The sequence below is a fragment of the Corvus moneduloides genome, chromosome 3 (assembly GCF_009650955.1).
Source record: "Corvus moneduloides isolate bCorMon1 chromosome 3, bCorMon1.pri, whole genome shotgun sequence".
Lineage (NCBI taxonomy): Eukaryota > Metazoa > Chordata > Aves > Passeriformes > Corvidae > Corvus > Corvus moneduloides.
The window spans coordinates 74,712,577-74,726,665 of NC_045478.1; the positions used below are offsets into that span (position 1 = coordinate 74,712,577).

At 41.6% G+C, this 14,089-nt stretch overlaps 1 protein-coding gene across 5 annotated transcripts; it reads left to right on the forward strand.

Moving 5' to 3' along the window:
• The first annotated feature begins 380 nt into the window (after window positions 1-380).
• On the forward strand, window positions 381-9,397 carry LOC116440893 (endogenous retrovirus group K member 8 Gag polyprotein-like). 5 transcript variants are annotated; one of them, XM_032102221.1, is made up of 4 exons: window positions 381-3,465; window positions 4,694-4,785; window positions 5,434-5,497; window positions 8,401-9,397. In XM_032102221.1, exon 1 carries the CDS (start codon window positions 1,893-1,895, stop codon window positions 3,219-3,221), a length of 1,329 nt encoding a protein of 442 aa, XP_031958112.1. In that variant the 5' UTR covers window positions 381-1,892; the 3' UTR covers window positions 3,222-3,465; window positions 4,694-4,785; window positions 5,434-5,497; window positions 8,401-9,397. The 5 variants fall into 5 exon arrangements, with proteins under 5 accessions (XP_031958112.1, XP_031958114.1, XP_031958111.1 ...); XM_032102223.1 differs by lacking the exon at window positions 4,694-4,785; XM_032102220.1 differs by lacking the exon at window positions 8,401-9,397 and having other exon boundaries at window positions 5,434-5,583.
• Window positions 9,398-14,089: the final 4,692 nt, after the last annotated feature.

A 14,089-nucleotide genomic window follows, 5' to 3' on the forward strand; every position in this document is an offset into this window, starting at 1 on the left:
CGATACCTTTATTGTATTTTTATATAAGTTTTCTGTACCCCAGTGGTTCATCCCTACCTTCCCCACTCCTATTCCCAGTTGGTTTGCCCCAGACCGAAGCCGCTCCCCGGTGCTCCCTACGTGGTTGTTCTCCCCTTGTTCTAGCTCTTTCCCTATCAATCACCCAAACCCCTCCTGTTGTTCCCGAAGGTCCAGTGTCCATCATTGAAACCTCCCAATTTACCCTTATATGGTCCTCATCAATCCTCCGAAACCCTACCCCTCTAGATACCTCCCCCTTTGGAAATCCCCTAAACCTGGATGCCCCATTGGGGCATGCGAGCCCTTTCCCTCCTCCCCTTGAGGCTATTGGCCCAAGGAAATGTCTATCCTCATCCATATCCCTCCCTTAGAGATTTCTATTGGTCCCCAGTTAAGCCATCCCCATTGTAACACCTCCCTTTATAAGAGGTTCCCTGGAGCTGCTTGAGGCTTGTCCCCTGTTCGTTGCCTCAAATAAACTTGGATTATCCCGTGTGGCAAGCCTCCTTGCTACTTTTTATCCTCTCCCTCGTCCAGACTGCTGACAGCCACTGTGCCTGGAGCTTCAGCTCCCCTGGGCAGAGCTGAACTCCTGAGGAGCAGCTTTAAAGCCAAGAGCCTCCAGCTGCTCCCCACTCCTGTCGCACACCGCAGGAGCTAGCCTGGGCAGTGGTCAGTGGCGGTCATTGCGACAGTTGGCGCCCAATGTGGGGCCTCCCTGAGGGTCCGAGACCCCACGGAAAGGATCGTTTTTGGAGATCCATTGGCACGTCAGCACCCTGGTGGGAGCAGACCCATTTCTGTCGGGTGGCACTCCCGGGGACGGACACGGTAGTCCCTCAGCGCCGGAGGGATCGTGTCCAGAGAGAGGGACCCTGTCTACAGCACCTTTGTCCAGCGGAGCAAGTGGTGAGTATCCCTGTTGGCCAGGGGATCAGAAGTGGGGCCATAGTGTGTGTGGAGGGGTGTCCCCTTTGTGTGGAGGGGTGAGTGTGTGTGAATCCCTGAGTGCTCCCGGACCCTTCCTTTTACGTTCTTTTAAGTTTTCGTTTTACTGTAGGCAAGGGTAAGTGCTGTGCTGACAGTTTTGTTTTTTTAGAGTGGTTGGCCCCAGTTTTATCAGTTTTGTGTTTCTCAGATTTTTTAAAATATGGGCGCACGTTTGTCAGCACAGCAGCAAGGATTTTATTTCCGAGTTGTGGGACTCCTGGAGGGAGGGGGGAAAAAGTTCAAAAAGGGTTTGTTGAAACAGTTTGTTCGATGGCTCTTTTTCCATTTCCCACGGGTGTCCCCAGGAGATATGACCTCGCTCCCCTTCTGGAATGTTGTAGGAGCGACACTCACTCAAAAGGTGAATGAGGGGGACATCCAGGCATCCAAATTGATCCCATTGTATGTTTTAATTCAGCTAACAGTGAGAGAGAGGTTGGGAATGGAAAAAGAGCCCCCCAGTTCTTCCTCTGTTCCTCCTCACACCTCTACCCTTTCCCCTAGTCCCTCGCTGAGTGGTTCCTGAGGAGCAACCCGTGTAATGCAGGGTAGCCGCAGTGGTGCCAGTCTCCCTGGCTCCTCGCGAACCCCCCAGTCCCCTGGTCTTGGTCGGCAGGGCCCGCCGGCCAAGACTTCTATCCTTAAACCCTCTACCCCAGTTCCGTCTCCCAAAGTTGTTAGGCTTGATATCCCCAGTTCAGACCCGTCTACCCCTGATTCCACTTGTTCTCCCTGTCCATCTCCATGTCCCTCCCGATCTCCCCGGTTCTCCCGAGCATCTCCCTATCCTTCCCTTCGTCCTTCCCATTGCTCCCAAACCCCGTTACCGTCACCCTATCCATCTCCTAGTCCCTTGCTCTTATCCCTCCCGAACCCTCAAAATGGCTCCCGAGGAGCTCAAGATGGTCGGACCCCCACCTTGTGCTTCTCCTCCCCATAATTCCTTTCCCTTACACTCCTTCTCTTCCCTGCCTCTGCCCGAACTTCCTCCCTGCCCCTCACCACACCCCTTTTCCCAAGACCCTGAGTCCCTTCCTCCTCCCTCGTGGGAGGTGCTTCAGGACCGGTCCGCCTTTTCCGGGGCAGAAGCCAGCCCTGTCCCTGTTACCTCCCACTTCTCTGTTGACCCCGCCTCCCCACTTCCAGCTTCCGGTTCCCACGCTCTAACATCCGGTTCCCACGACATCGGAGCCAGATGTGAAGGGCCTGGGGCCCAGAACCCGGAACGGGGGCCAGTCTACCATGCTGCACCTGTTACCTATGGTGGGGTAGGAGGAGCCCTCCGAGGATGGAAGCCTTTCTCCTACCAGAATAAAAAACAGCTCTGCAAAGCCCAAAGGGAGTTTGGCCAGAAAAGCGAATACTTTAAAGGCCTTCTTAAGGCCACATTTTCATCAAATGAGCTTGTCCCTTGGGACATTAAAGACTTGTTTACATGTCTGTTAACCCCGACCGAATACCTGTTGTGGGAGCAGACATGGAAACGGTCCTTACAGGCAGTCCTCATTAAGCTTTGCAGATGCAGAGATACGGCTGTTGATGCTGACAAATCGGCTCTAACGTTTGACCACCTGTGCGGCGAGGGGAACTGGAAAGAACCTGGAGAACAGGCCCGTATCTTACCTAAGGTTGTTCTTGTGAGGATCATGGGGGCAGCAGAGAATGCATTCCTTTCCCTTCCTGCACCTACCCCAGAAGCCCCCAAAAGTTATTTGACCATCAAACAAGCCCCTAACCAGTCTTTTATTGAGTTTGTGGATCAGATAAGGGCGCAGGTAGAGCGACAAGTGGAAAATCAAGGTATGCACCCGATGATCATCCTCGAGGTGGCCAAAGAGAACGCCAATGAGTCGTGCAAGAGGGTGATCTCCGGGATGCCAGTTTATCCAGAGCCAACGCTCCCTGCGCTCGTGGAGGCCTGCATGAAGAAGGCCTCCACAATGGACATCAGACCACCACCTCGACGGCCCATTCCACCGACGGCCATGGCAGTCCACCCACAAACTCCAGCAAAGACACCAACATCACAGAGACCTAGGGGGGAGATTGTATGCTTTTATTGCCAGGGGGTGGGGCACCTCGCAAGATTCTGCCTCAAAAAAACGGCAGATGCGGCAAGGGAAAGGGGGGGAAAGAGTGCCACCACCATTGGCGCCCAACGCTGCACCAAAAAAAAAACTAGGTGCACAGCGCGGTCCTGCCTCGCGTAGGGACAAAAATGAGGCAGGGCCTGCGGGGAAAGGGGGGAAACGACATTCACTGGACATGACAAAATTACCAGACGTGACTGTTTCGTGGGGTTTCTCTCTACAGCACGGAACCCTGACGAAACCTGGTGCCCTCAACCACCACCGTCTCTGAAGACGGCGACGGACCACGTGCTTACATCGGACCAGTGGACAGTAATTGCAGTGGAACCACTGGAAGGAGGATTGGTGCTTTCAGGGGGAAGCTGTAAGTACATGGCCATCGGAGACGCTAAGCACACACCTCAAGATCTAGAAGTGTGCCCAGCCATTCTCATGAATGACCTGGCATGACTTCAGCTGGTGGCACGTTGCATCAACCCGCCCTTCTATTTGGCCAAGGGGCAGGTCATCGCCCAGGCTATCCCCATACCAGCAGGAATCCCAGTAGACAGCAAAAACACCAGGTGTCTACTGGGCAGAAGTGGTGGGAGAAAACAAACCCATCATATATTGCAATGTCCAGCAAGGCAATGATTCCATCTGTTCGGAGGGCCTGCTGGACACAGGGGCAGATGTCACAATCGTTCCCCATGGGGAATGGCCGTCACATTGGGAATTGCAACCCGTGGCAGGAAGAATCCAGGGTATCGGAGGGACAAAATCGGCTCAAATACCGAAGACCGTTGTACAAATTGAGGGACTGGATGGGAAATTGGCTTCTCTACGCCTGTTTGTGACTGACTACCAGGCGCCCCTGTGGGGACGGGACACCATGTCCCAATGGGGGGTTAGATTAGAGATCCTGAAAACCCCTCGGGATTTTTAATTGTGGCCACTGTGGAGCGCCCCACTCTTTATCTTCATTATTGCACTGCTCCCATTATTTTCTCAAGCCCCGTATGAGTAATTGTGAGACACTGGTTTGTAATGCAAAAATAAAAATTTATCCAACATAACATGATAAAAAAACTTCAACAAAGTTATATCAGTTTATTTCAACTAGGGAACTAGATTTGCAACTTCATCAACTTCAGTTGCTCATTTACAACTTTGTAAGTTAAATGAAACAGAACTGGGTTCACACTAAGACTTTGATTGTTTGCGTCTTGCTGCTGGTAGAACAACACAGTTGAGAGCTATATCAACAGAGAGATTTAAGTATCTGAAGCAAGGGGCATGAAGCCTAAGCCTGATGTTTATGTGTCCAAAGCAGCTGCTCTTAATTAACAGCTGCTGAATCCTGGAGTTACTTATGTGCCCGCCTGTAAACCACAGTAAAAAAATTAATGCCACTTCTTCCTCATCAAAAATAGTCACACAAGGCATTTTCCTAGTCTCTATTTCTGGACTCTGAACACCTTAAGTTAAACATTACAAAGCACAGCCTAAATGTCCTTAATGCATTTAGCTTTTAGACAGAAACTAATCTAGAGAGACTTTACAAGCTGCTAACTTTGGATTTCATATCCTAAATGCAAGGCTTCAAATTCCAGGCTTCAGGAGCTAGAAGACTTGAGGGTATTACACAGATTTGGCACTACATATCATGTGAGACTCCTGTGCAATGACACAGCTGAACAGTGAGGTAGGAAAATATCTTGTTCTCAGTGAGAGTTATGGGCTGGACTTAGCAACTAAAATTTGGCTTACACCACATCCGGGTAGGAATTGGAAGTAAGGTTGTTTAGCCACTTTCATTGAAAATGCTGCTCACTTTTGCATGAAATCCCACTCTCCCTACACCACCTTTGAGACCTTTCCTCAATCTCAGGGTGTTCCACTGGAATATGCAGCTGAGAGTACAACAGAAAATATCCAGAGAGAGACAAAATGGTGTGAAATCTGCTTCCAGATGAGTTTTTAATGTAAGGTGTAATACATTTAAAGCATAGAAAACTAGAGTTCCTAGATTCTTCCTTCTCCACTCTCATCCATGGACTTTAACTATTAAGCTAGGTAGCCTAGCTTTTCCCTGCTCAAAGCAATAGCTATGTGTAGCAGTGCTAAAGGTCATTCAAAGGGAGAGTAATAAATTTTAAGCTATTAGATCACGTGAATTTAAGATCTAGGTAAGATGAAAGCAACTAAATAAGATCTTAAGCACCTAACTTTAAATGTCTGCAGAATCAGAGAAATGGGTATGTTTAAAAGTAAAATGCAGAAATACAATTTTCTTCAGAGACACAAACAAAAATGCATATTTCATTAAATGTAGCCTTTTGCTGTTTTCTAGGGAGAAGACTTGTCCAGCTGTATAATTTTTACGCACCTAAGAATAGACCACGAAACAAATACAGGTTTTAGCTTTGCTTTTTCTAAGTGACAATGATAATTTATAGGCAATAGCAAGCAGTGAAGGATGTCAGGCTTTGTCACTCCATTCTTTTCCCGTTTTTTTCTTAACAAGGTAAATTTGAGGAAAATTTACAGTAAGATCAGAAGGCCCAACATAAATCACTTAAGATATTTAAAAATATATTGACTGGGAAGAATAAGAAAAGGTACTAAAACTGCTTCTTTTATTTTATCATCAATATATACAAGATTCCGAAGGCCCAATACCAAACCAGATGGTTGTAAAATGAAGCATTTTTTCCGCCAGGCATTCCTCTACTCTTTAAGGCTAATTGGCACTGTGCACAGAAAATTATCTAATCTGAAATTAGCCACTTCTGATAGCACATCACATCTGTCATTCTGGTGATACACTGGGATTGTTGAATAATCTGTTTACAAATAAGAGAACAATCTGTGCTAAAAGTTTTGCAGATGAATAGGGACATCTGGAGAAGAGCAACATTGCATTGATTGTCTTGAAATAGCCCAGGCAGACTAAAAAAACCTTTGCAGACCGTTAGTCAACAAGATGGCATTCTTCACAGCTCTGTTAGCTAGAGATACAATTTAAATGTTGCTCCCAACTCCAAGTAATGGAGTTTTATTTCATTTACGACTAGTGTTTCCTCCACTATCAGTATATTTTTTTCCCAGTTTCAGTCTCTAGTATCAGATTGATTTTTGTGAAATTGCCTGCACAGTATGATTGACTGGACAGAAAGCTAAGGGCCAGTAAGAGATCAGATCTCTAGCAAGAAACATCTGATATGGACGGAGAAAAACAAGCATCACCAGTGGACCATCATTGTTGAGAGAAAAGAAACATTACTTTGTAGGCAGAGAAAGGAAATGAAGCAGTGATTTCAGTGTACTCCGTGTTTAATTGCCTTTCACTGTAGGAATAATATTGTCTTTGATAATTTCTTGTGCCATCCTAAACATTACAGCCCATCATATAAGGAAAGTGTATAGAATATTCTAGGATTTCTCCTGTAGTCAAAGTGTTTCCTTCAAATGGCATGACTACAATTTTGTGAAATTAGCAGCAACAGGTATCTTTTCTTTTCTGATTCTCTACTGGGCAGGTGGATATAGAGGACATCTTCATACTAATTTCAGGATTCAGTTATAGCAGATCTAAAAAAATCTCTTAAACTTATAATAAAGAAAGCTAAGGTTCATTTTTCATGCAAAATCAGCATGAAAATAAAACCAAGTTTACATAATCCTGTGGATCCATAAAAGGGAAAACATGCTTGCAAAAAGGTCTGGTATCAGTTTTATAAGAGAAAGTCCTCCCATTAAGTTCGGCTTGCTTTATTTTTTTAGAATACCTTCTAGTTAAGTTACCTTGCCAGTACTAGATAAAATTTGACCAGTAAGGATTAGTTGAGAAGGAAGTATTTGACATTTATAAGATGTACAGTGGTGAAAGACAGTGTGGGAAAATGAGCAGAATTATTAGAAGGCCAATCCCATAAAATTTTAGATTATTTCCAAATCCCGTTGTTTTAAAATACAAAATTATTACACATTACCATGTCTGAACTCTATTCTATCCAGATCCATGCAAGACATGGCTAGTTTGTTTGCTTCTGTTTATATATCATGATTTTACTAATATGTATCAGAAAATTTTGTGCTCTAATTCTTCTGCTGCTGACAGAAACAAAGCTTCTGAGCATTATAGAATAATGTTAAAGAGTGCAAGACAGTGTTCTGGGCTTGTGCACCACAAACCGGCAGCAGGGAGGTGGTTAATGAGCAGGATCAGATGAACTAGTGAGAGTAAGAAAACAGTAGATTAATGGTCAGGAGTTTCACAAACAGTTCACACAATGAAATATACACAGTACAAAAGGCTGCATGTCAAAAAAGGAAAAAGAAAAAAAGGGAAAATCTCTACGTCTCTATGATAACCTTTAGAAATTTGAGGTACTGCTGACCTAGAGGACTTTTTGTCCAGTGAAGAGATCAATAAACCCTCTTCCCTAATTTGCAACTATATTTATATCAAAGCTGATCCAATAGGTGCTAATATTCAGTACTGTGTGACCTGATCAGCATCTTCGTTCCAGAGACATCATCAAGAATTGAGATTTATGTGCTAGGCACATTTTGAACATTTAGAAAATCATTATCCCTGCATTGATGGATGCACAAAATAAAGAAAGGGTAAAAAAACATGATGTGAGAAAAGAGGAGAATAGTATGTAACTCGTATTTATCAACCTAATCCACTTAAAGCAGCACAACTAAAGTAGTTATGAAAAAGTATTTTTGCCTAGAAAACTGAGGCATCATGTAAATAAAATACAATAAATTCTCTGGTGAAAGAACATTGTGGGTGAAATCTACACACAGCATTGTAAAAATCAAAAAAAGAACTAAGTGAACAGGTTGAGATACATGTAGGTAGAACATGGGCTTATAGTCACTATGCATAGTTGTTAATATAGATAAAGAAGAGGAAAGATACAGAAGCAACACCCAGGGGAATATGGAAAACAGCTTGTATTATCTTTAGCTCTTCTAGTTGGCTAGAGTTACCATGAAGTCCACAAAACAAGCTCAAGAACAGACACCTAAGAGATAGGCTGGACTGCAGGACTGAAGAGATCTAGATGAGGTAGTGCTGGAGACAGATCATCAGTTCATCAGTGAGGAGGAAGCTGAACAAAGTCACCTGAAGGGACAAGATAACTGAATTGGAGGATGACTTCAGTGGAGATGGAGACAGACAAGGGGTACCCCCTTAGGGCAGTCAAGCAGCCTGTCTGGTTTCTGTATGTTCTTTCTGGTGTCAGATATGAACACAAACCATGGTGTCAACACCCACACATGTCCTTCTCTCCTTGCACAGCTGCAGCACAGAAGTTTGTGCTTCACTGTCAGCTTTTGAGCACCACAGCAGCTCCCCTGACACAGACCCCATCTAGAGTGGCTGCGTCCTTGCCATGGACCCAGCAGAAACCAGTCTCCACAGCAACAAGTCCAAGCCTGGGAGAGTGGAACTAGTGCTGTCTGTCAGATTTAAGAGAGTAGGACCAACCTGCAGTGTGGATTTTTTTTCCTGAGTGCAATCTTTAACACCAAGTTATTGCTTGTTTGAGACTTAGAAGTAAGATAATGCTTTATTCAGAAAACAACTGCAAAATTACCATTACTTGTCAAATAAAAAATAACTGACGTCAACAGGAACAGAATAAGATATTTCTTTGTTTCATCAGTACTACTTTATACAACTACTAGAATAATTTCTTTTAAATTAAGCAAAGTAGTAAATAACAGCCCAATACCAAGAATCACACCAAGAATCACACCTGCTGAACAAATCCTGCAGATAAGTTTGTGTTTATTTGATAACTCTTTTGTTTGCAGGAAAGTACTGGTAATAAAGAATTGTTACAGACAGATAAAATTTTAGAGACATAACGAAACCACTTTTTGCTGTGAAACTAGTGAGATTTACCTGTAGAGCAAATAACATTACTAAGGCTGAGTAGTCATTCTCCACTCTGAGAAAATACATATGACTTGAATTTCACACACATAGACATTATGTTGTTCAATGAAAAATGGCAAATAAAAATGTTAAAAGTGCCTATGTTTCATTTCCAAAATACTTCAAGAAGATGGAAAGCTCCCTGCTTTGGTAGGAAATTTTCTTGGTGATAATTATGCAGATGGACAAGAGCCACACACCTAGTAATTATGAAACTTCCTTTAGAAAGAAAGGCATAAAAAGTCTTATGCTTGTTTGCAAAGAGCAACTTCTCAGTGTTCTGCCATTGAAATGATAATCTGCGGCAGTTTCAATTCCCTCTTATTCTGCCATATTATGTTAGAGTGGACTTTTAAACAGAGAGCATTTCATTGGTTTCAAATAAATTCTCGAATTTCTTAGAGTTGTTAAAAATTAAAGTTCAAAATAAGAAAACTAAGACAACCCTTTCTTAAAACTATCAGTTTTCAAGTGAATTTGTTCTTTACTAGACTAAAAAATAATACTTTTGTTGCCGTTACCCAGAGGAGGAACTCTACTCTGGTTAAATTTAGGTTCATTATACTCCATAAGCTGTTACTCTGCTCTTCTCCTTGTCTTTGCATAAGCACACATTGAGTTTCTTCTTTGCTCATGTTTAAATGTTGTTGCAAAACCACTGAAAACTATGAGTGAAACAGACATCATGAAATAAAAAGCAAACTAGCTTCCTCAAATAAGGCTTCCTTAACCTATAAGGCAGGCTGATTCCAGTTTAATGGATGGGAGGCCATGTATCCTTAAGACGGGGACAAACCCCAAATGTTCAAGAGCTGTTTCAAGCACACTCTAACTTTTCCAAAAACGGCATCACATCTTCTGCTTAATATTTAGCACAGCAATTAGCTTCAAGCCCCTGGTCATCACATCTTGTGCTTAGGCTTCACTGTGAGGAAAAAGAAAAAAGAAGTTTCCTGTGAGTGCTCATTCTGACATCAGTCTAGACCATACCCCTTTGTCAGACAGACCAAACTCCCAAGAACCAATCTCCAATTCCACAAAAAAAAAAGCCAAGACAAAATGTTCAGTATAGAGACTGTTATTATTTGGGTCATGGACCTAGACAGAGCTCATGGGTTTGATTGACACTTGGTCATAGAGTAGGCAGATTTTGGCAAATGGATATTTTTTATTCGCAACAGAACAAAGATGCTGCAAGTGTTTTCTAGAAACAAACACACCACAGGTTTGGTAATAAAAGACAAAAGAATTATTCTTGCATCTCTTCTGATGATTTATTGCCTAAAGTTAGAAAAAATCACTCTGCCAACCTGTACATAAGTTTTTCAGGTACAGGCTGAAGACAATAATTTTCTTAAATTTAGGAAAAATCCTGGAAGGTTCATATGTAAGATTTTTATGAGCAGGAAGTTTGAGTAAAATGTAATCTCAATCTCACAGAAGAAGCACAAAGCTGCATACAAACTGAACCGTAACTTCCACAGGCTGCACCTTTCTCATCTGATTGTTGCAAGCCAATGCAGGTCTGTCAGCAGCTACTGCAAAATATACAACCACAGAGAGAAACAACATAGATATCTTTTTTTTCCATTCAAGCAAAGATTGCTGTTTAAAAATCAATGTACACTTACATCTCCAAATTATGTCCTTATCTTGCTAATGGCTATAATCCTCACTGAAGTTAAGCCAGGATTTGGCACACTAATAATCAATAATTAAGTAGCAAAGATAATTATGGAGCCAATGGGGAATTAACAGAGAGGAGTTGTGAGTTTATAAATTGATTTGCATTCTAACAGGAGGTTTTATAATGAGGCCTGTGCGGCTGTCACTAACAGGCACCTGGGACATGATCCATGGCTCTTTGCTACCCTCAGATTTTAGACAATTAAAAAGCAGAACACTTGTGCAGAAGGAAAAGGCAAATAGTTGTTTTTGCTAACAAGAGCGATTTCCAATCAGTATCAATTTTAACACCCCCCCCCACAAGGGACAGAAGAATGCAATGAAGCCAGTGAAGCAATGCTGCCTGCCTTCTCTTTTGCCAGTGTGAGTCATTCATTCACTATTATCCTGGTCTGCAGCTGCCTTGTCTAATGAGGCTGATGAACTGTCCATTACATCTCTCTGGCATTACTGACATACAGAACTGAATAACACAGCACCACTTGGAAAAAGTAGATATAAAAATGTGTTGAAGTAAATGAATATGCGTGTCTGAAGGAGCACAGCAGGCATCATGCTCCTTGCACTTCTCATTTGAGCATTCTTTCTTGCATGTTTCAAAACATTCCACTGGCAATGTTTTTCAGTTTCTCAAATCACTATCAGAGATCTTTTCCTTCTTCTCAAAGTTCCCGCAGTATATCCATCGCTGAAGTATTCATGTGTCTGTATAAATGAGCAAATAAGTATTAATCAAGGACTTAATGACAGTGGTTATTAAACATTCACTTAAACTTCTGCTCTACAAAAAATTGCAATAGTTTCAGTAAATATTTTCACAGATGTCTATTTCTGGGCTGATAACTCTGTTGTGGGGCAATGTGATTTCTTGCAGTGCAGAATAACAGAATAAAGACTAGCTAACACCCACTAACTTTCAGATTGATGATTATGTAAAATAAAAGTGACAAAAAGGTTTGGAATTAGTGTTATGAGCAACAGCCTTCTCACTGAGCTGGAGTAAACTGAAAGGCTGTTCCACTGACAGGGGAAAAGTCCTTGGACAGCTTGTTGGACAACACCATATCTTTTCCTCTTTGGCCTGTCTTGAAGTCTGGCACTATTGTCCTCCTCTCTACCCCAGTCACACAGAACTGAGAGCAGAAAGACCAGTCTCAGCAACACCTCAGCTGGTACAGAAACCAGCAAGACTCACAAGATAGTTCATTTTTGTCTATCTGATTCCCAGTGAGAAAGCACTACAGTAAGATTGGCAATAAATGAATTTCCAACATTTACACAAGAGCAATAATGACAAGTTTCCCCTGGACTCCACTAAAATAAGCACATCTGATCTGTAAAGCCAGGAAAACATACACGATACACACATCACATATAGAAAAAAGTACTTTGAAACATCTCAATAAAACCAGCTAATTTAGCTAGATCCATCTCTGTTTAAGGGCAAAAATTGACTCTAACACAAGCAGACTAACTCAGCTTCTACTGGGATTCATTTTGTCTTCAGTTAGTGTCAATCTTTGATATATTACCTCTGACCACACGACTAGATCTTTACTGGTGTACTTATAAACTCCCTGAAAGAGCATTTCTCTAAAGGGCACTATGTCAAACTCTCATTTTAAATTATTTGTTGACCCATTTTTTTACAGGAAAAACCTGATACACTTTCATAGAAGAAAGAAAACAAAAACAAGATGGGGGAAACAAGCTCCAGGTTGAAGGGAGATGAGGATAAATAAATCTGACAGATGTTGATCAGTATGATCTGACAAACACTCACTTTTTTGAGACTCTGAATAAGTAACTATTATTGCAGGGAATTCAAACCATGCAAGAGTATTTTAAGACAGTGACATAACAAAAAAGCACAGAAGAGAATGAGCATCTTCTGAGCTCTTCTATTCTGTTATTGTGCTATTGACTCAAAACATACCATTACTTCACAGATACAATAAGGTATAATAAAATATGGTACTGTATTTCTTGTATTGTTTTTTTTTTTCTGTTTTGAACTATTATTTTCCCCTGAGTTAAAAACCTATGCTGAAAGTATGAGCAATTTATGGAGAGCTGTATAGTCTGAAGTGAATGTAAAACCACGACCAGAGAAAAACAGCCTTCTCCAGAGGATGGACCAGACTATCTGCAGGAAGCTCCATAGATGTAGCCTGTAGACACCATTTGGCTCTTACCAACTCAGCCAGCGGCTAAAAGTTAAGCAATCTGTAATGCTACTTTCAACCTCAAATAATACAGAACTTCAGAAAAATTCAGTTCATTCCCAGGGCTTGGACTTCTGATTTTGGTGTGCAATAGTGTAATCTGATTCCAGAAAAATCTGAAATACCTGACTTATTGCTCTGTTAATAGATTCTGGTCTTTATCTTGCCACTGAGGTTGGTTTTGACTACCTCCAACTGAAATCAATGGATACCCAAAGGAATAAGCACCCAAAATCTTAAGCAGATTTTCATAAAATCAGCATCTTTCACCTGACTGTATCCATCTTTATACACAAAAAGTAACTTTAAAATTCTAGCTCTTATTTTTGTGATTTCTCATATTAATTTGTTTGCAATTGAAATAATTACCCATCTTTGAAATGCTTTGATATTCTCACAAAGGAATCTCTATGGAAATAAAAATTCTTCACATTTCTCAACTCTTTTGATATTGAAAGCAAGTATTTTTATTCACATGACATTTCCCCTAGGGGCAATCACCTCTTATGTTTCATAAGAGTTATGTTTCATACAAGTAATGAATGTTTTTATTCAACTTACCTGAGACTATGAGTAGTCATTCAAGTGGGTTCCACCCTCATGTATCTGGTATCAGCCATATGGTAGGAAGGAATAATTACTGTTTGTTAAGCCTACATTAAACTTTCAGAGAACAATTTTATGAGATGCCATAAGGTTGTATACTTACAGCAGTCATTAATCTTCTCTGGGCATCTTTAATCAAGCAGTTCTGTCAGAACCATTAAAAGATGTCAGGCCTACATAAATGCTTAAATTGTTTTTCAGGTTTTTGTCTTTAAGAACCAATGTACTACTGAATTATTTTCACTTGTGAAATTGCTCTGTTTCAAGCTCTGGAATCAGGTTCCCCTTATAAAGCACATTTTTTAAGTGGTTTCTGAATCATAGTGAAAACACTGTATGAACATAACATGCTAGTTTTAGTATTACTCTGAAGTATTCATGTCAAGGGCTCAGGAGATGGATGCAACAGTTCTAACACAAAATAACACCAATCAAACAGGTAACATCTAAAGTCAGTAGCCAGAGTTCATGGAAGAGATAGGTATAAATTGTCCAGTAAAATAGCCCTGAAATACTGAATAGAATAATTT

What these genes read in the sequence shown, in the direction of transcription:
- LOC116440893 (XM_032102221.1), top strand. Translation starts at nt 1,893, where the DNA reads ATGGCTCCCGAGGAGCTCAAGATGGTCGGACCCCCACCTTGTGCTTCT.